The sequence below is a fragment of the Ammodytes marinus genome (assembly GCF_949987685.1).
Source record: "Ammodytes marinus genome assembly, chromosome: 15".
NCBI lineage: Eukaryota > Metazoa > Chordata > Actinopteri > Uranoscopiformes > Ammodytidae > Ammodytes > Ammodytes marinus.
This window is the reverse complement of record NC_137219.1, coordinates 14475162-14500689: the sequence shown is the minus strand read 5'-3', so window position 1 is coordinate 14500689 and position 25528 is coordinate 14475162. Positions and strand designations below refer to the sequence as shown.

At 40.3% G+C, this 25528-nt stretch overlaps 3 protein-coding genes across 4 annotated transcripts; 2 read left to right on the top strand and 1 right to left on the bottom strand.

Moving 5' to 3' along the window:
* Window positions 1-3146: 3146 nt before the first annotated feature.
* hspa4l (heat shock protein 4 like) lies at window positions 3147-10512 on the bottom strand. The gene is made up of 19 exons (XM_080042514.1): window positions 10189-10512; window positions 9096-9153; window positions 8846-8986; window positions 8478-8600; window positions 8290-8389; window positions 7881-8014; window positions 7547-7791; window positions 7381-7457; window positions 7133-7284; window positions 6912-7018; window positions 6616-6749; window positions 5973-6169; window positions 5592-5666; window positions 5091-5234; window positions 4869-4994; window positions 4617-4724; window positions 4350-4469; window positions 3958-4119; window positions 3147-3855 (listed from the first exon to the last, which is right to left on the bottom strand). The coding sequence occupies exons 1-19, from the start codon at window positions 10293-10295 to the stop codon at window positions 3673-3675; spliced, it is 2493 nt and encodes an 830-aa protein (XP_079898640.1). The 5' UTR covers window positions 10296-10512; the 3' UTR covers window positions 3147-3672.
* Window positions 10513-12652: 2140 nt separating this feature from the next.
* On the top strand, window positions 12653-16436 carry chmp3 (charged multivesicular body protein 3). Its single transcript, XM_080042397.1, has 6 exons — window positions 12653-12791; window positions 13231-13291; window positions 13821-14000; window positions 14138-14259; window positions 14396-14510; window positions 14677-16436. Exons 1-6 carry the CDS (start codon window positions 12747-12749, stop codon window positions 14814-14816), a joined length of 663 nt encoding a protein of 220 aa, XP_079898523.1. The 5' UTR covers window positions 12653-12746; the 3' UTR covers window positions 14817-16436.
* A 926-nt stretch (window positions 16437-17362) lies between these two features.
* reep1 (receptor accessory protein 1) lies at window positions 17363-25409 on the top strand. 2 transcript variants are annotated; one of them, XM_080042102.1, is made up of 8 exons: window positions 17363-17431; window positions 19112-19184; window positions 19297-19373; window positions 19489-19609; window positions 20032-20145; window positions 20386-20548; window positions 22006-22268; window positions 23283-25409. In XM_080042102.1, exons 1-8 carry the CDS (start codon window positions 17400-17402, stop codon window positions 23352-23354), a joined length of 915 nt encoding a protein of 304 aa, XP_079898228.1. In that variant the 5' UTR covers window positions 17363-17399; the 3' UTR covers window positions 23355-25409. The 2 variants fall into 2 exon arrangements, with proteins under 2 accessions (XP_079898228.1, XP_079898229.1); XM_080042103.1 differs by lacking the exon at window positions 22006-22268.
* The last annotated feature ends 119 nt before the right edge of the window (window positions 25410-25528 follow it).

Here is a 25528-nt window from a genome sequence, read left to right as displayed (position 1 = left end):
TATTTGGTTCACATAAATAAAATAAATAAAGCATAACAGAAGTCTCACTCTTCTTTTAAACAATAAAGAAATGTCCTATATAATAACAAAAATACATTCTTAATTTCACAGAGCTCACATAAGTGCATTAACCTGCTATTACCATATTTTTAGTAACCTCTTAACATGTATTACAAAGTGACAATTAAAACTGCAAGCAGTGATGAACGGGCCCTCGCCCACACATGCTGCACGCCGGAAGCGCGGAAGTGTCGGCGACGCGCTCGATACGGACGCGAGGACGACCTCAGGCCTGGGCTCTCAGCAGGCGGGTGAAGTCAGCAGGCGGGTGAAGTCAGCAGGCGGGTGAAGTTTGGAGCGCGTGGGACGGTGCAGAGCGAAATTACAGCGACTTCCTGTGTCGTGGCAATGATGTCGAGAAACTGCGAAGGCCACGGATCCGATAGAACCGGCTTCCCGTGTTGTCACTGTCTCCAGACCTCCCTGAGGTGCTCTGAGGTTGATTTGATCGAGTGTGTAGGACGTGGAGTTAAATAAGTAGCATGCAATATTTACTTGACCCAGCAGTTGGCGCTCTCACTTTATATGAATATTAGCGTGCGGGCTTCCTCAGGCCTTGGGTCTCATTGACCATAAGAAATTTGGAGAAGATGAGACAGAGCATGGTGGAGTTAGGGCGACTTCCTGTTTTTTGGGCGAATATTGCTAAAAAGAACACTTCCTGTTGATTTTGGGGCGGGGCGTCAAGAGGCTTTTTTGTTTGTACTGGGATTGTACATTGCTGTATTAAATTGTGTGGTTCTAAGTACAACACAGCCAGAGTTATGATCAATGAAAGGGTTCATGACGTGCGTTTGTGATGTTTTTTGGCCAATCAGGCGCCAGTGCTGCAAGACGGTTATTCCGGAAAAATCGAGCTTTCGGGTATATCATCTTCCATGTCGGAGGACATACCCTATCATGTTTTTTTGCACAAAAAGTTGTTATGAGTTCACTTTGCTCTGCAATCCTGCAGAGTAATGTGGAGTTCTGACTTTTGGCGCCATGTTGGCGAATATCGGCTCCCATCTCGTCATAGTTATTCGTAATCAAACAATTTTTTTTTGGTATATCTTCCATGTCTTATGAGTGTCCCTAGTATGGTCGTTTTGCTAAATATGTTCCTGCTAGGAGTTATGAATTTTTGAACCTTGTGATGATTTTCAAGTCAGAAATTCACATATTTCACTTTTAAAAAATTCCCGTTGATTTTGGGGCGGGGCTTCAAGAGGCTTTTTTGTGGGGCCTGCAGAGATACATTTGGGGTTGTAATTTGGTGCAGCTAGGTATAACACAGCCTGAGTTATGATGAATTATAGTTTCGTGAGGTGCGTATTTACGCGAACTTTGACCCCAAAAAGATCCCTGGTTCCGTGCTAACTTCCTGATCTTTTCGCAATTCCTTATCGGGCAAGGGTCTTTTGTATTTGAGAAGTGGTTTGACGTCGCTGGCGTAAAAACTCTAGGACCAGTTCGTCGAAATGCGAAAAGATGTAAAGTGGCGGTTTTAGGCACTAAATCCAACATGGCCGACTTCCTGTTGATTTTGGCCAATGACATACAATGGCATTTATGTGCGCCTTGGGCCATTACATGTTGTCCTGTAATTTCAGGCTTCTAGCCCAATTTTTGAGCATGCATTTCCTGAAAAACATGCCATAGGCCTTTTTTTGGCCATAGGGGGCGCTATTTTTGAGATCAAATCCTGAACTACTGATACATTGCAATTTTTTGCAGGTCTGATGGGTACGCCACATATTTTCAACTTATGCATGACGGGAAGTGGGTGAAAAGTGCCAAAAATGACTAAAAATAATAATAATAGGGAAGAATAATAATCACACCGATTACAATAGGGCTTTCGCACATGTCTGTGCTCGGGCCCTAATAAAACACATAAACCAGCAGACAATATTATAGCTGCACAATATTAAAACACCTTGCAAAAGTAACACATAGCTACTGTACATACCTGCATATTTTATAGAAAACAACAGCGGAGAGAGTCATCAACGTGGGCACGGACAAGAGTGTGTTCACTGTAAAGACGGCACATAACGTGAGCTAGCTTAAAACAGGAATTTTCCCGACCAATAAAACATACAAAAGGCGACTTGAAAACAAGCAAAAACATGGAAAAACGTATCTTTAACATATATATTTTCCTACTTTACATAAACAACTCAACTTCTAACTACAGTTCATATAGTTAATTATTAAATATGCGCACAGACTCAACACACGTATTACCTCATGGAATTCTCTCAATGGCTTTGGAGAAACCCAAGAATTCATTGCCCTAATGACCCAACTACTCCGTGCAGGTACACGTTTACGACAGTAGATGGCACTGTTGAACCATTTTAGCTGGATTTAAACAAGAACTCAACCAACCATGTTACACTTGCAGGCTTTGTTTTTGTAGTATGAACATAACGGTTGTGTATTTATTGTAAGGAGACCTTAAGTGTTAATTTAATTATAAAGTCATTAATAATAAAAGAAAATAATTAGATACATTTCAACTCACCTTATTCTATTTTTTTGTGTGTGTGGAGGAGCGGGGGGGCATCTGGACTATAACAATGATTGTATTCATAAGCAATTAATCTGGTAATTAATTTCTTGACAAATGTATTAATTAATATTTTTTTTAAACACATTCCGTCTAATAACTTTTTTTTTACCAGCTGAATGTAAAAGGGAAAAAAACACTTGGGTTTTTATCCAATTGCTGGCCTTCAGTTCTTCTCTGGAGACAAGTGTAGGTTTTGGATCCACAATTATAGTTTTGTCTCAGCTTGTAACCTCCACACCCCCTACGTTTCTGAGCTGACATGATCTCATTCTAGTGCTTCACTCAGACACGGGTACATTAGAGATTTGGGCCAATTTCTTTGAGTTTCAGTTGCAGAAAATCAAAACATTGCAGAGTTAAGATTTTGTCTTACAGACAAATGTATTTATTTTTGCCATCTTTAAATCCCATGACTTAAGTATGGAAAAATGTAGGAAAACAAAAGGAACTAGGCATCACTAAACATATGTGCTGTATCAAGCATTGTAATTGAGCTAAGAATGATCTTTATGTACATATTATATATTCTTGCTGATTTTATTTACTAAAATAGTATTTACAGTTTCTAGACATGGATATAATTTAAAACTATTAAATACAAATATATATAAGTATCATTGCATACTAACTAATAGCTCTTCAGTAGCAATTGTTGGGATGCCACGCCACTATCTATTTCTCTTATGAGTGATAGGGTTCATGCAGATACTTGACACTGATGAGACACAAGCAAACACAAAGGGCTACCTTCGGTACAGAGGAAACAGGTTTACATCAGAATCCGAGTTTAATCTATTGCATCATTCTTTCATTTATTAGGTATGTCAAACCTTTGAGAGAGAAAAAGCACACCATTGTCACACAGAAGGATGAAAGAGTGAAAACAAGAACCTAAAAAAGGGAAAAGTCCAATGGGTGGAAGGGCACACAAAAACAAAAAATCCACAAAAGTGTCCTGTGACGATGGAGAAATGGTCCCAGGTAGCGATGTCTAAATGGTCAGTTGTGGTAAACATTGTGGTGGATGCAGATATTTTGATTGTCGGACACTGATCTCAGTCCACCTCCATCGTGCCAGATTTTGTCTGCTGGCTCCCCTTTGCGTCTCCCTTCCCTTCTGCTCCTTGCTTCGCTGTTCCGTCGTTATGAGCTCCGTTGTTTTGGTCGTTCACTTCAGGGGCCTGCTCCACTGTGGGCTTTTGCCTGTTGATCACTGGGTTACATACATCCTCTAGATCCTGGCGAGTGAGAAGCATAGAAAATGTTGGCAGAATAACAATCATCAGATCCTGACACTGCTAATAGATGCAAGAATTCAACCTAAATAGCCGTTCACATACCTGTATTTTGGCAATGATGTCTGCTACTTTAACAATGGGATCTTGAGTAATAGTGAGTTTACTCTGTGCATTCATCTTGCTGTTCATCCAGCCCATGCTTTCACTCACACACTTTTCAACATGGCCCATATCCTCTGCACTCAAATGCAGGTATCGCTCATCCTAGGAAAGAGTTTGATATAGAAGAATTACTAAAATGACATCCTGGAAGCAAAAAATTATTGCAACACGCATTGCTGAGACATACAAATAAGCAGCTCAGGTTAAGTGACAAAACAGCTCAGGAAACCTCTTTTTTTACACTTCAAAATGTTTATATCATACTAATACTACATTTAAACCTTTTTTTTAAGTAAAGAAGATGTTTCCACCTGAGATTTTAAGGATTTTACCTTATGTTTAAAGGAATCCACACACTTCATGTAAAGTTGCAGTTTCTTTCCCAGCTCCTCAAAGGCCCTCGGCCTGTCCTCCTGCTCTCTGTGCCGATCCTGGATGGGTTGACCCAACCTCTGGAATATAATTCCATTTTATGTAAATATTGACAGTTAATCTCACTTTAAGAGCTACTTTAAGAGTAACTTTAAGCTCAGTAGGTTGATAGAGCTTTTTCTATTACTTCTAAAATAGAAATGTCCTTGGAATAAATAAAAACCAACCTTGAGAGAATCAAGCTTCTCCTCATAGACTTGTTTGGGTTGGTCCTCTCCTTCCTCATACAGCCAGTTCTCTGTGTCCTCCAGCATCAGTGTCACTCGGTTACTGTCCTGTTATTGATTACCAATATCAAACAGATATTGAGTAAACACAGCAGTAGATCATTTGCTTGGTACATCTTATTCAGTTATGCAAGTCTTTACAATGTCAGCCTTACAATTATTAGCACAGCAATTTAAGAAAGCAGCACTGACCTCCTCCGTTATATACTTTTCATAGACCCCACAAAGTTTGTCCCGCAAATCGTAGACATACTCTTCAACAGCATTTTTAGCATCAATCTGCTCTTTCACCAGTTTGTCCTGGATAATCATCTGACGCTGCAGAGGAAAGAAAAAAATTGCCAAATAGTAGGTAAACAATAACAGCAAAGCCATTTCATTCAGAGCACGAGGGCCGGCAGCAGCAGCACTCACCTCGTAGGACACAAAGTCGTTAAGGACAAAGCTGTCAAGCTGTCGGATGTTGTTGGCCATGATGGGAAGATCAATACTCTTCACCTTGGCTTTGGGTTTGCTTCCCCCTGAAGCTGGATCCTGCTTCTCCCCGGCCGCTCCCTCCTGGATTTGGAAACCAAAAAACACTATTCAGTCAACTATATGTAACAGTTTTTACAGATGGGGCCCTTCATTAACGTAATACATACTACTCTATTTCTCAGCCTTATTAATATGATTTTATGTTATTCCTGTAACAATGTGTCTGTTTGGATTATTTACATGGATTCATTATCTTAGAATGAGCATTTGTGTGACCATTTTTCTATGTTTGTTTGGAGTATTTTACTTTAGGCCTATAGTACTTTTCTGTATCATAGTGCAAATAAACACTGTCTGATGCAAGCAGGGAAATACAGGACCCTGGTATTGTCTTAAAAAAAGAAAATCAGAATATCTCTAGTTCCAATTCCAACTGACCTTGCTACTGGAACCGGTGTCCTCACTCTGCTGGTCCCCCTGGCTTTGGCCTTCCTGGTCCACCTGCATTTTGGTCTGAAACACAACACATGTTGGGCTATTTTTGTCCAAGTCAGATTCAATTTAAATAACAAAATATTTGAATTATGAAAGAGCAATAAAAAACTACTGTACAATAGACAATTGGGAAGAAATTATCTTAAAAGGATGTGAAAGAGAAGTTTAATAGTCAGTTATCAGTTAATAGTCTACACAGGCCACATGACATCTCTGGTTTCATCGACCAGTGATTCATTTGTGATCACGAAAGTTCACAGAGCTCCAAAGTGTTGAACAGACACACTCACACAAGCAACTGTAGCAACAAAAAAATAATCTTACCTGGTCCTCTGCTTTGCCTTCATTCTGCACCATTGGCTCTGAGTCAATCTGCATGTCCTCTCCCTCTCCTTTCTGCTTCTCAATCAGAGAGGCACTGGACACGCTGAAGATGCCGTGGACGTTAACGCGCACTTTGACCTTCACTTTGGAGCTCTCTCCGTCCGGCTGGGGAACCACATTCTGTACAGAAAAACATCCTGGTGACAAATGGAAACATGGAAAGAAGATGTTTAATTGCACGCCCTCAACATATTCCCCTCATAACTGTGAACTCACACAAGGACCCAACTGTGGGAGTCTGTGCCCTTTCCCTAATTCCCATCGATGCTGTAGTTCCCATAGGGCAGTGGTTCTCAATTATTTTCTGTCATGCCCCCCCTAGGGGACAGACATTTTTTCGTCAGTCGAAATCAACCCCCCCGACAACTCACGGCGCCCCCCCATTTGAGAAGCACTGCCATAGGGACTCAGCCCAAAAAAAAACTGACTTCTTGCATCTATTTCCTCTCTAGACATAGATTTGTGTGGCTGGTAAAAGCCAGATACCTGCAGGGGTTTTACATCCTAAAAGCTGTTGGGCAGTCTCTCAAGGATTAAAAAGTATGCATGTTGGACTTTCAGAGGGCAGAGTGAGCATAATTACCTATCCTATGATCTGGGTAGGGGAGCTCTTGAGGGCTGTTGTAGAAGGCTTCAAGGTCAAAGGGCTCCTTCTTGTGAAAGGTGATCACTTTGGAAAACGGAGCAGCATGATTCTTACAGAAAACCTCACACTCCCTGTGACAAAAACACAGCCAGAGCTAGAGTTAAGTCGGGTAGTTAAAACACAGAGAGCAAACACTGTATGTTACCACTGAAAAGAAATATAGTGTCTTTGTTTTACATAGTGTTACTTTGTTGTATTATGATCGATTAAGATAAAGGTAAAATGTCCCTCACCCCAATCCGTCCTCTGATGGCGATTTCCAGCGAAGAGTAATTGGAAAGGGAACCACGTCGGTGATGGAGAATTCGCGCACCTTAAATGCTGGAGACAGAATCGCACACTACACCCAAACAATCAGCACACACACCACACAAAGACATTTGCACTTTATTTGATCAACTACAGAATTTGTACAGCACTTAGAGACGACCTCTGTAAGTATTGGGAGTCACACCTGAAGCGCGCAGCCTCGAGCGACCGCTTCATCTGCGTTGAGCGTGGTGCTGATGTCTTTGGAGAAAAATTTGCTGATCCTCTCTTTGATAGCCGGACTTCTCGTGGCCCCTCCGACTACCTCCACTGCATAGATGTCATCCCTGCTCAGCTCTGCCACAGAACACACCCAGTACTTAGTCGATTCTTCCTTCCAATAGCATTTAAACAATATACCTTCATGAATAGAACCAAATTTGAGGGACTTACTTGATTGTTCCAGGGCTGCTTTCAGTGGCATCTCCACTCTCATCAGATATTGAGCACACATTTCTTCAAAGTGGCCCCTGTGGGTGACCAATAAAATAAAAATCTATCATTTTAAATAAATGTCTACCTTAGACATGCATGATTAAGGAGGATAACTTTTCTGCACCTGTTCATCCTGCTGGAGACATCGATGTCATTCATGAAGCACTCTATGTTCAGAGGCAGGTCGGAGATATTTGCACTCATTAGCTTCTTCAGCTTCTCGCACTCCTGGTGCAGCCGCAGCACAGCCCTTGGGTTCTCCCTCACGTTCAGCTTGTACTTGCCCTTGAACTCCTCGCAGAAGTAATCGACCAACACCTCGTCAAAATTGCGCCCGCCAAGGTACGGGTCGAACGCGGTGGACAGGACCTGACAGACCGAAATGGACAGTGAGCTTAAGGGGTTTAAAGGCACAGGTGTAGCTGTGTGTCGAGGTGGGGAAAAGGTGAAAGGCTAACCTTGAGTTTGCCTTTGTTGAAGGCAGTGATAGAGACCTGGAATGATGAGTGTCCCATGTCCACGAATACCACATTTCTTGGCTTCTCTTCGGGATTGGGAAGGTCCTGTTTGTAGATCCCATAGGCCAAAGCCACTATTCGTAAGAAGGACATTTATAGATATGTATATTTGGTTGTTGTTATCGAGTAGAGATAATAAGGTTTACTATTTTTGCTTTCTTACTTTCTTTTTTTTAAGAAAAAAGTCAAAACAAGGGCTTGGGTACCTTCTAAAGTGAATTTATGACCGCAGCAAAGATGGGTGCCATTCTAAGACTGAACACAAAAGCCTAGAGTCTTTACACCTAAGTCCTGTGCACCCTTTCTATACATGACAGTCACCCCTACCAATAAGCCTAAGAACACTGACCTGCAGTAGTATCGTTAATTAGCCGTAAACAGTTCAGCCCCGCAATCTGAGTTGCGTCAAAAACTGATCGTCTTTCGGCATCTGTGAAGAAACTCGGGACCTGGAAAAGAGAGAACATATCAATGTGTTTCACTGGACACCTTGGGAGGATTATGCTGCTGGTCCTCTGTGGTGTTTGTACAACTCACAGAGATGACACAGTCCACCACTGGCTTCTTCAGGGCGCCCTCCGAAGTCTCCTTCAGCTTGGTGAGCAGCATCCCCATGATCTGCTCCACTGTGAACACTTTGTCCTCTTCCAAGTAACGGACCTGAAAACACAATACAGTCAGGACCTCCAAGGCTCATTTGAAAAAAAGCTAGAGATTAAGGCATATAAAGCATGCAGCCAATAAATTGTTTGGAGAAAAAGCGGTAGAAAGAAAGAAAAAACATCTGTATATCCCAGTGTCATGGTTGAATTAACAGAACAAAGGTGTGCAGTGACAGCAGAAAATGCTCAGGGTCAGAGAGAAAGGGGGTAAAAAAGAATCTGCTAGAAGTTACAGTGCTTCACCTTAATTCCAGTGTTTCCATTGGCCAGTTTATGTAAGCTGTAGGGCAGTTTGGGTTTTTCCGCCTGGACAAACGGGTCATCAAATGCTCTACCGTGGAACTTTTTAAAGCCATGGACTGTATTTTTGAAGTTTGATATGATCTGAAAATAAGAAGATACTCAGTGCATTTGGTAAAAGCCATGTTTCATAGTAGCTGATTTGTAAAGATGCCTTGTAAAGAGGTAGACAAACTGCCATGGATGATCTTACTTGACTTTTGGCTGCATTTCCGATCATGCGGTTTTTGGAGGCCAAAGACACACAAGCCCTTGATGGAAGACAAATACATCAGCAAAAAATTAGGGAGGCCACAGCAGAAAGATTCCTGTTACACAGTTGTGGCACTGGCAGACGAGGCAGAACTGTAATTGTCTGACTGTTGCAGACAGAAACAAATGTCGAGCGCAGAGGCAGATTTTCGATTAGGGAGATTTTCACAGGGGAGTCTGATGAAGAGCCACAAAGTAGGGCAGTGAGACGGATCAGTTCACCTTCAAAAAGTAAGCTCATCGTGTCAGAGCACATCTTTTTCTCTGTCATCTTTCAGCAGACAAACAGACACATTGTGTGTACCCTACCTACAGAGTTTAGGGATCCATTTCATGTTGGCTTCTAGAGACACTCCCTAGTTTCACCTTGCCACAAAAATATCTCCATTCACTTAAAGGTGCAATGCACATTCTCCTTCCCAGATGCTCATCCCTGTTTGCAGGATGCTGCAGCAGATGTAGGCTACTCCAGTTAGCCCTCTATATGTCCCTCCAGAATCATAAACCCCACATGGACATTTACAAGCTATGAGATTAGTGTATTAGTTATATTCTCTTTAAAAAACGCTATGCAAAATGGGAGTAAAATTCCTGTAATTTCTAGGATGGTCCTTTAAGTAGCCTGTGCTAAGGTGGTAGCTATTTGGAAGGCCATAATAGACGCACTTTCGCCATGTCCTGTCAAAACCTTTTTATTTTCCGCTAGACCATACTGTACACTCAAATATTAACGTGCTATATGACGTAAATAACACACTGCCTTCTTTAAGTTGTTTATCCCAGGCAAGTTTGACGCGCACTGCGCAGCAAGGGCCTGTCATCTGTCGGTTTTTTTTTTTGAAGAAGAAGAAATTGTCATTTTGGATAGAGCGGGTGACACATGCAACATTATGACCTTCATGAATATACAAAAAAATAAAAACAGTAGTAACAGGCCTCATCATCTCGCCGCCGTCATTCGGTGCGAACATTGCATAACAAAAACTAACAGAGCAAATTTCACGGCGATGATGCCTGTCAATGTTGATACTTACGGTGTGCATCTGTCACTGTATTCATTGGCAATGGTTTCAATGCCACCGCTCCTGGCCACAGCGATGTGACAGTTTTGGAAACCCACATCAATGCCTACCACTGACATGACGAGCTCTCTGAAATTCACCTCTTGTAAGTTATCCTCCGCAACGACCGCACCTGACACCTAGCCTACGAGAAGAAAAATAGAACCTAGGATAGGATGGCGGTCTAGGCTACTTCAAAATAAAATAGAATAAGGCGTGTCCTCTGCTTTGAAAGTATAGCCTACGAGAAATTGCTAGCTGAGCGTGCACTGACTGAATTACTAGCTGTTACGTAAGTCAAGCTGTTTATAGCAAACTCATTCAGAGTAAGCCTAGGCAGGGAGCAATGGTGTCCAGAGCGGATTCTCCCACTCCAAAGCGGCCCGAGCATCACCCAGCGGCTCTGACGGACTGATGCTCTCCAGCCCGCCTCTGACGCCTGTGATTGGCTGCGTCACACCCATTGTCCGTCCGCGATTGGTGCGACGATAAATCGATTACAGAAACATCTAGAAACCACCACCCCTCCCCTGAAAAGAGGGGCCGTGGATGACGTCACAACCATAGACTGGTCACAACGTCACAAGCAGTGAGTGGGGTCAGCAGTGGCTACACAGACATGTTTGCCCTAAATTAAACCTGTCAGGTAGAGTCTCTCCAGCCAGAGCTCACGCCCTGCAGCATGGACATGTGCTTATTACTGTAACATCTATGAAACCATGAAGCTATACAGATAGATATCAAAGTTATATCTTGAGCTTGCAAAAGGTGGTACGCGGCATCCCTACATGCATATGAAATTACAAATAGGCCTATGGAAAGATTTCTATTTATTAAATATGGAAAGAGGAAAAATAATGTTAACTTCAGGTGGGCTGGTATAGGCTACAGCATTGAATATCTAATTATCTTGGGGTTCTCAGTGTATTTTAGGCTACACCGATTTTAATTTAATTATTTTCTTTGTTTATTTTTGTGTCTCACTTAGACTATGTTAACCTGATCTAATAAAATAGTAGGTATGCCAATACAATAAAATAGTTCTAGTCCCTAACAGCTGCATTCAAACTTTATTTCAGTTGAAGCACATAAGATACAATAGGCTATACCGGTAGGCCTACTTGCAATATGAAAAAACAAATAGTTTGCTTTGGCACTTGTGGTATGTTATATATAACTTACATTATTTAACTAATATTTCTGAAATGTTAATGTGTTTCCACTTTATACAGTTGGGTTGTATGTATTATGTTTTAAAAACGGAACACACTGTTTTTCAATATAAAATCCAACAAATATATCAGTCAGATAAAAATGCAGTGGAGTATAACTATGCCCATCTGAAAGGCAGTGATGTACGAGTAGAAAGTAGTAGCTATCATGGAAATGACTATATGTCTGCTTTTTCTCCTGTTCTGCCATTACCATTACTGAAATAAAAAGCACCAGCGGAGCATGACTTTAAATGTACCCAAATGTTAACACAACAGCAGAGAGAAAGATGAAAATGACAGCTTTTATATTTTAAAAACTGTCGTTTAGAAGTATTGTAGGCTAATATTTATTTTGTGTTTTTGATTAGTAGATTTTATTTTTCATTAGAGTGAGTTTATTTAGGATTTATTTTATGTTTTGTTTCATCTTCATAGTTTTGGTGTTGTTTGTTGTCTTTATTTTGGTTTGAGTTATAAGAATTGGGCAGTAGCCTACTAAAGCCCATCTTTTTGTATTTAAATAGGGTGGATGGGACCAGTTAGCACCTGAGGGAGTCTGTGAATTTGTTTTACCAGAACAAGAGGAAACGGGAAACATGATCTATTTTTTTGTATTGCTTACCAAAGATGAATAAACCACAACAGAAAACAAACATGGATAGGGACTTTGTTATTTTGCCTGGTAGCCTACAGTTTGTCCTTTTGCTGCACCAGTGGTCATTTAATTTCAAGTTTTATTGTGATTAGACAAATAAGATAGCCATGCACCAGATTAACTTTATTCAAGATATGTTGACTTTAGTTTTGAGAGGTCATAAATCCAGTGTTGGATAGCCCTATCTTCAATTGAAATTTGTACTAGCCTAATAACCTCTTCTATTATGTAAATGTATTTAATTAAAGTTACTTTTGAATTTGTGTGGATTCCATGAAGTTTAGAGAAGACTTTGTAGAAGCTAATAGATCCGAATAAAGAATAGCCTACACGATAAATAAAGTGATAATTTATATGGACACAGCAGTAGGCCTAGCCTATATGAAGTTCGCATTCATGCTAAACTTAGTTGTAGACATTTTGAGAAGATTATTCTCACTAGTTATTATTGGTTGGGGCTCGTTCCATTTCCATTGAGCGCTACGCTTCCTTGTTTCCTGAGATTTCTTTATGGACGAGATGGACTAGTTGTCTGTCTTCATGTTGGGACTGAGCGCGAGGGGCCTGCGCGACAACGAGGAAGTGATATTGTTGAACAGGTTGAGCTAGCTAGCTAGTTGTAGTCAGGAAGCTTAGCTTGGTATTTAAACTCAGTAGTCATAATGGGGCTGTTCGGCAGAACGTCGGATAAACCACCAAAAGAGCTTGTGAGTACTGACTACTGAAGACCGGGACTGTCGTTAAGTGTTTGTCCTTAATAAGAAATAAAACCGACAGCTTTATTCTGCTAATCGTGCTAACGTTAGCTGTCAGTTTAACTCAGCTTAGTTCGTTGCTACTTGAAGCTAAATTAACTAGTTAAAAATGAGCCGACAGTCCTTGTAATTGTACTAAGGGTTTATCCGCATTGTTTGTACCGTATTCAACCATATACGTTTGTCTATATGAGTCATTAATCAACCAGCAAATCTTATTTTGACTAGTTAGCACAGATGCTAACCCTGGTCCGCTGTCAGTCGCTTCGATGTAAACAAACACCGTGTTCGTGATCTGATACAGTTTGGTTGTTCCAAGTTATGTATGTTACACTATGTTGAAAGTCAGGGCTTACACACTGCAGTTTGTAATGACAATGTGTCATTTCAGATCAATGAGTGGTCTCAAAAAATGAGGAAGGAAATGAGGATGATTGACAGACAAATTCGAGGTAAGATTCTCATCATGTGACACTGAACAACTGTACATTTTCCAAAAAGGAGTATTGTCTTTTTATCTGTAATGTCATGTATCTATGCTGTTGAGTGTGTGTGTGTGTGTGTGTGTGTGTGTGTGTGTGTGTGTGTGTGTGTGTGTGTGTGTATTTACCTTAATGTAGTTTCATTTTAAGACTGTCATTGAATTTAATAATATCTCGAAACAGATCACATCACTTGAATTTCAATCGCTTAAAGCAAAACAACAACGGGACCATTTGCTTAAAAAAAACAGCAACCTTGAAACACATTTATATAAACTGACATCTAGTGAGTTATCTCATTACATCATTGAACAGATAAATGTCAAATAAAATAATTTTAATATAAAAGTATATTGACTTTAAACTACAGACAGTGACTTTTGAAGCTGCTAAATTTATGCTGTATAACTTAATCAAACACTCATGTCAGTGACCTAGTTATTTAAATTGTTTTCGCTGTTGTGTTGCCTGTCATGACATGCCTCGTTCTTTGTTACAGATATTCAAAGAGAAGAAGAAAAGGTTAAAAGATCCATCAAAGATGCAGCTAAAAAGGGCCAGAAGGACGTCTGTGTGGTTCTCGCAAAGGAGATGATTCAGTCCAAACGAGCTGTCACCAAACTTTATGCTTCCAAAGCCCACATGAACTCTGCGCTACTCAGCATGAAGAATCAACTTGGTGAGTGTGGGATAAGATTAGAAAATGAATGTATTTTACGTTTAACAAAAAATAATAATAAAAAATTGTTCCTCCTTAGTTGAACAGTTTGCTCTTTTGTAGTAGAACTTAATCTTTGGCCTAATTGTGTTTTGTAGCTGTAGTGCGCGTAGCCGGGGCCCTGCAGAAGAGCACAGAGGTAATGAAAGCCATGCAGAACCTAGTCAAAATCCCAGAGATTCAGGCCACCATGAGGGAACTATCAAAGGAGATGATGAAGGTGAGCAGCAGCATCCAACATAACAATCAAAGTGACTATATGTCACTGTGGCTGACTCCAGTCACCATGTACTATTATTTCCTGGTAAGAAACAGCTGCTAAACCATGTAGTCATTTACACATATTACTCTTTTAGGCAGGAATAATTGAGGAAATGTTGGAGGACACATTTGAGAGCATGGAAGATGGGGAGGATATGGAGGAAGCAGCGGAGGCGGAAGTGGACAAGATCCTCTTTGAGATCACAGCAGGTGAAGAGATTTGTTTAAACTCAATTGTAACAACACATTGTCACATTTAATGTTTTGTTATAAGATTGTGTTTTTTAAAGAATTTACAGTATGAACCACATATTGAATCAAACCATCTGTTAATAATACTGAGAATTCTCTTTTATGGTTGTATTTGCTCTGTTAGGTGCCCTTGGAAAAGCGCCGAGCAAAGTCACAGATGCCCTGCCTGAAATGGAGCCCGCTGGTGCTGCCGCAGCTTCAGATGAGGAGTCAGAGGAGGACATTGAAGAGATGCAGTCAAGATTGGCAGCTCTGAGGAGCTAAGGTGAACTGTCACAGCTCTGTCAAAGTCACGTTTGCTCACTCCAATGAGGACAGAGACAATTTTGGTACGGGATTTACAGTACCGCGCATCCTCCGCGCTTCATATTCTCATTATTATTTCACATAATCATTTTGGGTTAACTTTGTGCTATGAAGGTTAATGTCTTTAAAGTTTTTTTTTTTTTTTTTTTTTTTTTTTATAATGTATGTTTTTTTCTGCCAGAAGAAAATGTGCTTTTGCTTTTTGTCTTGATTTATCTGGGTTGTAACCCTAGGTAAGTCTTTATTATCCAAAGTCAAACAGAAGGTTTAAGAAAGTGTATATAATGTAAGTATGACAAGCCTGCTGTGCCTACAGTGCTTCATCATATTCCTCTGTCCTAAGCTCTGGACTGGATGTGGAGTAACTTGGGTATTTATGATCCAAACAATGATTAAATAACTCTTTATTGAAGCCACCCTGCACTTAAATCACATCCTAGATCTGGGTTTCTATTCTGTTCGGATACATTTTTTTACTGTTCTGTTTACTGGTAACCAGTCATTATCTGAAACACTAAAGGCGGTGGATGGATTTCTCTTTTTTGATAGTTAATTCTGTGTACAGTCAAACTGAATCTATTCTATATGTGGTAACATGTAAGGTCAACTCATCAGAAAAACGCACGAATACTACCTAAACTCATTGTTTGCATTAACATTCAACTCGTAAATGTTTGACTTTGTGTCAAGTTCCTTCTCAGCAGGAGGATGCAGAGGAAAGGGAAAGGTTGGTTAGTGCAGAACCTATGTATTGTTGAAGTATTGTGTGTATAATTTTTTTATGTGACTGGGGGGAAAAATAAGGAAATAAACTTTTAAGAACAAAGATCGCCAGTAAGAAGAATCTATTCTGCCTGTCTCTGCCTTTAGGAATAATCAGATTAACATTTAGCCATTGAACATCACAGTAACCACTAGATGCTGGGTTTATTTAAAGGAAAAGGCTTTTAGGAAACCTGCTGGCTTGCAACGGCCCCCTCAGCAGGCCAGAAACTGTACTGCACATCCAATCTACTTCTGTTTACACAAACACCTGTCTGACTGACAAATAGGACAAGAAATGTCAATCTCATAGGCAGTTCATTTAAGGTACCCTTGTTTTGAAACCATTCAGTACAAAATGGACACAACGATTAGATTTCTACCAGCCACAGCCCTCCCTCAGCAGCCCTCTGCTATGCTGTAACCAAAGCTCACTTCTTTTCTCTGGCTGCAGTATGTAGGCCATGCAGAGGTGGGACAAAAGCAAAGGTACTGTATCCACAATGGACTGGGTGTTCTCAGGTTTTGGTGGCCAGAGTTTGGGGAAATGAATTCCCTGGCAAAATGTTCTCTTCTTAACAATTGTAAGAGCCATTTACCCCTTTCTTTTTTGTTTGTATTGTGCAGTACTATGCCCAATTCGACCGCCTGGTGGCGGGGCTGAACCTGATGCAAGGCTACTAATATGGTGCACTCACACCAGCCAGGTGCTTGCATGCCGGAAGGCAAATCGTTTTCGACCGTGCTCATGGAGCTCAGATTAACACATAATGCATAGTTGTATGTACAAGTCGCAACTTCGCTTGTGTAGGTAAATAAAAGAAAGCATTCAAAACCTTAACTACGAGTGGACATTCAAAGTTTGCAAGTGTTAGCTGTAGGCTATATGCACGCGTACAGACACCCAACGACATGCAGCCTAGTGGCTAATGGGAAGCCGCTACAACAATGTTATCCAGGTTTCTGTGTGCATGTAATTGATAGTGATACCACATATTGTAGACTAAGCTGTTTTTAATGAGACAGACATTTAATTAACTTGCAGTCCCCCCCCCCCCCCCTGTGGTATCATCAAACTAAGTGGAACCACATTTTAACAGACTTACATCAAACCACTTTAATAATTTGACCCTTGCTTATTTTCTCACATGCCACTGGTTAACCTACAAAGTGACACATTCCCAAATTCCTTAAGTGTCAATTTATTTTGAACATTGCTCCTGATTCAAAATATACTTAAAATGAGCATTATTTTAGTTTGTTATGTTAACATGTGGAGCTCAAAAATTAAAACTATTAACTATACTCTGGCTCAAGCTTTCTCAATGAGAAGATTCTGTGTAGTTATGTTTTATTTCACTTTAAACTTAATAGTATGTGATGTTGGACAGTGGATCGGACAACATAGTCAAACATAAGACTTTTAGGGAGTTGTGATTTATCCCTATTTTCTGGTACCTCTCTGGAAAGGAGTGCAGGGAGTCTATAGGGCCAAACCTAATCTATTTGCCTGTAAACCCCACTAGCAGGCAATATATTCAATCATATTATATCTAAAGGCACTTTTAGCCAAGAATACTCATCAGCAGACTTGGATGCGTGTGTGTGGCCTGTGCTAATGCAACACTGCCATCTATGGATAAGAGTTATGCTCCGCTCTCTGTTTATCCTGCATCACGTTGCTGCCTGTGCGCGTCCAGACGCTGCCGCCTGGACGCGCCTGTCATCTGGAGGAAACTCCTCCCAGCAGACAGCGCGTCCTGTAGCCTCTCCAGCGCAATGGTCTCCTGGATCATCTCTAGACTTGTGGTGTAAGTCATTTTTATTATTATGTATTTTTTTTATCCAAATGCTTCAGTCCACATAATATGATGATTTTAATAATAATGTACATTCCTCATTATTGTCGGTATTTGAGCCGAGTCCGTGACGGTGCAGGAGCTGCACGCTTACAAGCCCCCGCAATTTGTATAATATTTCATCAGAATCAATCGCCAGCGTGTAAGGAGAGGAAAGATGTCGATGTCTTCCTTTCTGATTGTAAAACAGCCCGAAGTCCTCGGGATTGCACTTTGCCATTTCAGCGGGAATGCACGAGCCAGGCCTGTTTAACCTTTCTGTATTTGTGAACATGCTCAGTAGCCTGCCACTCTTTGTGTTTATCAAGTGGGATTTGTATAAGGCTTCAGACAAAGAGGTGACGTGATTAGCTGAGTAATCTATAATCATCCACGAAATGTTCTTCTGAGTCAGATCCGGGAATGAGAAGCGTCTTTCAGTTGTATAAAGATGAATGTCAGTGAGTGGCGAGGGAACTGCACAACATGAGCGGTGCTATATTCTCTGTTGATGTCCCATATTGGAAAGAAACAAAAGGGATGGGTCAGCCTACTCGGGTTACAAATGCAAGACTTATTCATATAATGACAGTTGTAGCCTGTGCATATAACCAGATATGTTCCCTAATATAGCAGGGGATTTTTATGATATAAAACAATGACATTTATTGCTGTGAGTTATGGCTATTTATACCTGCACAAAAAGTATGAATCAGCGCTGTTGCAGACCGTGTGGAGTAACAGCAGGCAGGCCCGACCTCAAAATAGTGAGGCAATTAAATTTAGATTTCAGTATCTTGTTACTCACAACGAGGGGGACTGTGTCAGCTGTGACTCTTCACAAGCTGGTTATGTGTGTGATTTTGGGTCCGACCACCACCGACGGAAATGTTTAGGCTGCGTCTCCCACAGATGATATCTTTATTTTTAGTGTCCTTGTGTTTCAAAACTCTGTGTGAGAGAGGACAGTTAGCCTAAGGCCAGAGTGGCGCAACACGATGTGGGTCAGTAATTTGATCAGGTCGCAGTCTCAGCTGTTGCTTGGCACTTCAACAGGACCATGACTCTGCCCGGTCACCCAGCAGGCGTAGCACAGGTGTCTGAACAAGAATGGAAATGTAGGCCAAAGAATAGGGAGAAAACACATGTAAGCTAATTTTACCCCATGGGTGGACGATTTGAACCTGGTCAGCACCTTGGTTTAGCCAAAACAGCTAGGGCAACAATCTACCTAGGCGTAGCCGCGTAGGTGTGGTTGATCTGGGGGGGAAAAGCAATGACACCTTTTTTATGATTGACCTTGATCTTGCTGACAACCTGCCCATCAATTGATTTTATGTAGGCTGCAGCTCAGAAAGCTCCTGCACAAAAATGCATTGTGTACATGTATGCATTGAAGCAACAATAACCTATTGCCCAAGTGGGCACATTTAAAGAGATATTTTGCAGTGATCTATGAAGGCATATTTCTCTTCATCCTAGGTATTTTTCAAAAGATTAATTTGAAATATCTGCTTAACCGGTAATATATTGTCCAGAAACTGCACTTGAAACGTTATAATTTGATGTCATTTGTGCACATTTATAATATATGACTGCAGTGTTGACATATTTTGTTTCTGGAGTTGATGGACACAATTTTCTGCTTTTTAGACTTGTGTTTGGTACACTATATCCTGCGTACTCGTCTTATAAAGCTGTGAAGTCGAAAGATGTGAGGGAATATGTGAGTATACCTACTGTAATGTTAGTTGTGAAACACCATCCTCATATTAATGATTCTGCGAGGTGTCGTGTATCTAAACCTAACTATGTTCACTGTTCCGTAACATTTTCAGGTGAAATGGATGATGTACTGGATAATATTTGCCATATTCACTGCAGTGGAAGTGTTTACAGATATGTTTCTCTGTTGGTAAGTACCTCAGATATTTAATGTTAATGATATAGCCGAGCTTTTGGCTTTTGTTGTGTTTTTGTCATTATGCTTTGTTGCACAGTGGCTCCATCAGCTTGTGTCTTCTTTGCAGGGTTCCTTTCTACTATGAACTGAAGATAGCCTTTGTGGTGTGGCTGCTGTCCCCTTACACCAAAGGATCCAGTGTGCTGTACAGGAAGTTTGTTCATCCCACGCTTTCCTCAAAAGAAAAGGTGAAAACCACACCTTCCCTTTCCTTTGTTGGATTTTCCTTTATTTCCTGCTGGTACGGTTCAAGGAAAGGCTTTGGTTAGGAAAACAATTAAAATCAGGCTCTAAGTGAGAGTGCATGGTTTTGTGATTTGAGCTTCGCAGCCAAGAACAAAAGTTCCTTTGTGCCAATTGACGTTTCCACTTTAGTTGTTAAATAGCTTCTTTACGTGGCAGGAGACAGGACATGTCATGATGTTCCTCCATTTCTCCTTTCCCTTTTCCTCCTTCTGACTCAGAAAACCGACAGATACAAAATTAAATTAAAAAGAAAAATGCTCACTGGAAAGAAAATAAATACCATGTCAACACGGTGCATACAATGAGTTGGGCAAAAACAATGAGAGACACTATGTTTACATGTTTTTTGTTGTTGTTGTAACAGGACATTGATGAGTATATCTGCCAAGCGAAGGACAAAAGCTATGACACCCTGGTGCATTTTGGCAGAAAAGGGCTGAATGTCGCAGCCACAGCTGCAGTCATGGCTGCAACAAAGGTACTGCAGACTGTGGACATTTGCTTTGTATTGACCTAGGGGGACAGTAAAGGGTCATTGTAGATAAGGGTATCAATTCTGTTATGTTGTTTGCTATTCACACAATAAGCTAGTTGGCTTGTTGAATAAAGCTTTGAATGTTTGTATTTCAAATAGGAGATCCAGTAACCTATTGTAATGTTTGCATCGGATTATGTGTGCCATGAAGATAATCCATGCTATGACTGTAACCATTTCTAGAGCCAAGGTGTCCTGTCAGACAGACTGAGGAGTTTCAGCATGCAGGATTTGTCTTCCTATCAGGAAGAGCCTGTTAAAACCGACCCTGGCACTCCGCAGCCTGCAGCATCACAGCATCGGACCAGGTCTATGATGCGCAGCAAGTCAGAGGGCCACAGTAAGGGTGAGTAGACTTTACCCTGGCTGTTCACAGAGCACATTAGCCGTATTGGTGCCTTTATAATGTAATAGCAGCATATGCTGTCATTTGTGTAAAAACTGATTGCCATGTAGATTACTGTCTTCCTGTCCAAGTTAGTTTAAGCGGACAGATATTGTTTTGTACCTCTGCTTTCCTGAGTGGCCCCCTCCAATGTCAGTCCTGGCTTCCTGTTTGGAGCAGGTCAGGCTCAAAGGGCTGCCAGGCTAACCATCCTGTGATAAACACTCACGTGTAGCTGGGGGGATTTGTTCCCAGTTTACCATCATGTGGGAACAGTTGATGTTTGTCTTAATTTGTCTCGGGTCTTATATTTATTTTTCAGCTGATAATTATCCCTTTGTGGATACATTTAGACACAAGTAATTACAATGGAATTAAATATCTGCCCAGTTTAGGGATTGAGAAGACTTCTGGTCATGAGGGACTATATATTTTATCTTAGCTGCTGTCATTTTATGACATTAATTAAATGATGGGTTCTCGCTATCATGAAGAATACATTTTGGCATTATTACAATTTTTTAGTTTTGTCAACATATCCCACTAAAAGACCAATGCCTATTCCTTTAAATACTTCCTGACTTCCACACCCTGTCTGTGACTCAGCTCCGAGCCATTGGTTCCTACTTAAGACGCTAATATAATATAATATCTAACAGCAGGTCACATATATTTATTTTTAAAGAATGCTCAATGATTCTACAAAACAGCTGTGCCTGTGCGCTGTTGTTTTTATTACCTAACTAAAACGGGAGTGAACTTCCAAATTGTTGGGGACTATTTCCAGGCGCGGATGGATTAATACACATTTGGTGCTTAAGCATTAATGGCAGCAGGATGTGTGCATGTGGGATGGATTTCAGTTGAACAACTATTCAGTGCCACGGTCCATGGTGGTGATTGAAAAAAGGCGGCTCACTGATGTGTTTTCTATAGCTTTTGGACAACAATGGGGGTCAGCTTATCACTAACAACAGGGTAACTTATCGGGAAAAATTCATTGTTGGTTTTCTTTTTTAAAGGGATTTGTTGACAATATGCAAAATGCACTGTATATTATCACCCAAATTGTCCTTTAGACTATTGTTACATTTCTAAACTAAATTTTAACAATGTTGTCAATATTGTTTTGACTATTCTGCTTTCTTTGTAACATGTGAACTAGAAATTGGCACTGTTGAACATAATTGTGCAGATATATTAAAAGAAAAATAGCAGAGGAAACTAACTAGGAAAAAGGCTTGTTAGGTTTGTTTGTGCTGCAACAAATTGGTCCCATCTTATTATCCTATTCGGCCTCTGCTCTGTGGTCTGGGGGAATGAAAATTGCTTTACGATTCAATCAATTCAACAGAGCAGAGACAGGATTTACATGTTGCTCATCCCTTCCTTTGGCCCCTTTTGTTTTAACGGCACAGGACAGGATTTTGACATGACTGAGTATGAGATGTTGGGGTTGGACCAATGGGACAACAAGGGGTCACTGTCCCAGACAATTTTACCTTGTGAGTCTGTGTCCACCCCCATTACGCCATCACTGACACCCCAGTCCTCCCAACCCTCCACACCCTCTCCACCTCCCAGTCCTCCACCTCCAGAGCAGCCCGAGGAGGTGGGGAAAGAGGTGAAGGCAGCGTCAAGCTCTCCGCAGCTCAGGCTGATTAAGAGGAAGGCTCCTGAGGTATACCGCCTCGCCCACGTGCCTGCTCAGCTGCTACCTGATTCTAACCGTCCCTCGAGAGTGGTGAATTACTCGCCCGTTGTTGACTAATTTCTAGTCTGAATAAAGCATTGTGGTTCAGTACTAATAGATTTCTGCACCGATGAAGCTGAATCGTGCGTGGAGTTATTGTTTGGCTTAATCAAATGTGTGATCCTGCTCTTGTATGTTTTTTGGTACGTGTTTTTGAAATGTGGCATGGGTGACATATATTGACGTGGATTATCTTCCAGTGTATTTCACCCCTCGAAATAATTTATAATAACTATCTAATTTCTATGGAAAGGATTCTGCATAATCAGTTGCTGGAATGAGTTAGCATGAATTAACACATATCAACATTAAAAAATCATTTTGTTTGGCATGGTGATGCTCAACTAAAAAAATCAACGTGGTTTGAAGTGTTGGATAAGACGGGCAAAATTCTTGGTTCATTCAGTCAACAAATCCCATCCAAAAAACAAAACCAACAATGATTTAAAGACGGATTTGGCTTATTCCTGTGTGAAATATACGTCTATTGTCCAAAAACTCCTAAAAAACACATCATAGGGCCACACTGTTGCACTGGGTGACATGATGAACATTGGGCACTGCAATTTACTTCAGTCTATCCCAGATACAACCTCCTGCTGCTGGTTTCCAGTAGACCAAATGTGTATTAATCTGAAAGCTGAAAACAAAACACGTTGTACTCCTGTTTCAGCATTGTTTAATAAAAATACAGGGCTAGTTTTGGAAATTAATGCCTTTTCAAAAATGTAAACTAAATATGTTTGACATTGTTTAAAAGAAGTATGTCTTCAGTCAGGACCAATGGGCTTTGGACTGAGATGGACCCACACATCTATAGTTTTGGTCTAACCTTGGGATCTGTTGACAGAGAGAAAATGTGTAAATAATGCCGTCCGTATCCTTGAAATACATTGCAGCTATTGACTGACTAAACTCCCTTTCATCTATCCTCCCTTCCAGCCGCCTGTTAGAGTCCTAAGGCCCCTCACAAGATCCAGGAGTGCTCTTTCCTCGAACAATGAAGCCATGTGAAACTGTCCTCAAGGCTCCTCCAGCTGCCTTTGCTGCAAGACATGAAAATACAGAACGGCCAAAAGCTACATGACTGAAGCAGCATTGCTTTGGAATAAGGTATTACCAAAGTGACCTATGATGACCCCTCTATATAAAGCATATAGCTCGAGGCTCATGATAAAAAAAATTAAAATAAAAGGTTTATGACATTGAGATCAAATGAAATGAATGAATGGGCTTCATGCTAGTAGACATTTTGAATTTGTGGGTTATTGTATATGTATTTATGTACAGTTTGTGTGTACATCATCTTTCTGATTTGATTGTTTTTATATATCAGGTTTCGGGTAGGCAATTGCATGCGTGTCTTCCGAGTCATTAGTCCGCTGATTATTAGACAGAATGTACGGTCACTGAATACTACGGCTGGCATCGAGAGTGGCACGGTCACAGTTAAAGGAATGTGTGCAAAGCCAAGGATCAAAAAAGAAAAGTGTGACCGTTTTTACCCATGTATCAATCTGTTGTGGAGAACATCTGTGAGTAGCTGAATTCTTTACTGAATACCTATGGCATCAATTATCTGAGATAAGAAGACTTACCGTGGTTGGAATGAACCGTCGTCCAGCAGTGGAAGACGATATTGTTATTTACCTCTCTATTAAAGCCTTAAAGAAAGACACAGCAGAGACGTCTATATATTAAATGTCTCTCTAACACCACTATGTTCTCATTAAACAATCATTTTGCACTAAGTTTAGAATATTAAAGTACTGCCCTCAATACTGAGAAACGGCCAAAAATGACATAAAACATTATCGTAAGAAAATACTAGCAGAATATTTTGCCAATATATGTGTCATTATTGCTTATTTCTTCTGTGGCAAAGGAACTGTGGCTTGTTTAACAAGTAGTATTATAAGCATTACAGATAAATGACAGAAATCACGACTACGAGGTTTTTTTTCTCAGTGAAGCAGACTGTTTTTGACAATCTACTGTTTAGTACTCATGGTTATAGTTTAAGTGACAATTTATTTGGCATTCAAGGCAAATTAGGAACATTTCACTTTCAGCTTTAGCGCATGAAGATGAGTGAATATTTAATGCATTTAAACATGGTTCTTTATCCATGTTTGAAATCACTGTGTAATGCAGTGTTATGCTCTTAACTGAGCTACACTGAACACCCAACAATCTTTTATTGTACTTGCTTTCTTTTATATTTTAGGATTTCATCAGAGTGACATTATTATTAGTTTTCAGGTTTACCTTTCACTTAATATTGCGTGGTATGTTTTCATCATGTACTTTATTCACTGAGCCTAAACCATAGCAACATGTTACACAAAGTGTCACTGTGTTGGCTGTTGACAGGGATCGACTAGATTTATAGTTTGCGTCATCGTATCAAGGTGGAATGAAGTTTGAAACAAAGGCTTCTCAGGTACAGCTGTTCTGTTTACACGTCATTCACGCCAATGTTGTAGATACACTTGTTGTGCACATAGAAATGTCATTTTAATGGATAAATGGTGAAGAAAAAAAAGGAAACGGAAAAATCTGATCATGTATTTCAGAGTAAGTAGTATCCGTGTTAGTGTTGGAGGTGTTTTCCTTCTATAAAATTCATGCAAATGTAAAAAAGAAAAAAACATGTTGCTATGTAGCAGATTTGTATACTTTGTGCGTAGTCTGATAAACTCATCAGTGCATGATGTTTGTTATTCATTTCATTTGTATGAACATTAGGTCTCTTAAATGATTTTGTGTGAAGCCGTTGGCTTCTTCAGATCCCTTGCCTGGTAAACAATGTGTTGATTTTGTCATTTTTGGTTGTTTTGAAGAAAGAATTTAAAATGTTAAAACTATACATACATGTTGGCCTCACATATATGAAAAACCATGTCTTATTTACTAATAAATTAGCCACTTTGACTTTATTATTGAGGAAATGCCACTTTAAGTTATCCTAATAAATTTTGTTCTGGCAGGCCAGAATGTCAAATGACTTAAATCTTGATTGTGAATTTTCAAACAAAAAGCAGTGAAGTGATGACATGATGGCTTTCAATTTATCGATCTACTCAGTTAAATGTTTCTGTTTAAATCGATTTATAGGCCATTAAATATGAAGCTAAACCTTTTGTGTGTGCGTGTGTGTTTTTTTCCTGTTATCTTAAATGAGCATC

Excerpts from the sequence above, each read along its gene's own strand:
- hspa4l (XM_080042514.1), bottom strand. The coding sequence starts at position 10,295 with ATGTCAGTGGTAGGCATTGATGTGGGTTTCCAAAACTGTCACATCGCT. Across the intron at positions 8,987-9,095 it reads GAAATGCAGCCAAAAGTCAA|ATCATATCAAACTTCAAAAA; the intron begins GTAAGATCATCC and ends TCTTATTTTCAG. Across the intron at positions 5,235-5,591 it reads ACACCGGTTCCAGTAGCAAG|GAGGGAGCGGCCGGGGAGAA; the intron begins GTCAGTTGGAAT and ends TTCCAAATCCAG.
- chmp3 (XM_080042397.1), top strand. The coding sequence starts at position 12,747 with ATGGGGCTGTTCGGCAGAACGTCGGATAAACCACCAAAAGAGCTT. Across the intron at positions 12,792-13,230 it reads ATAAACCACCAAAAGAGCTT|ATCAATGAGTGGTCTCAAAA; the intron begins GTGAGTACTGAC and ends GTGTCATTTCAG. Across the intron at positions 13,292-13,820 it reads GATTGACAGACAAATTCGAG|ATATTCAAAGAGAAGAAGAA; the intron begins GTAAGATTCTCA and ends TCTTTGTTACAG.
- reep1 (XM_080042102.1), top strand. The coding sequence starts at position 17,400 with ATGGTCTCCTGGATCATCTCTAGACTTGTGGT. Across the intron at positions 20,146-20,385 it reads CAGTCATGGCTGCAACAAAG|AGCCAAGGTGTCCTGTCAGA; the intron begins GTACTGCAGACT and ends AACCATTTCTAG. Across the intron at positions 22,269-23,282 it reads TTAAGAGGAAGGCTCCTGAG|CCGCCTGTTAGAGTCCTAAG; the intron begins GTATACCGCCTC and ends CCTCCCTTCCAG.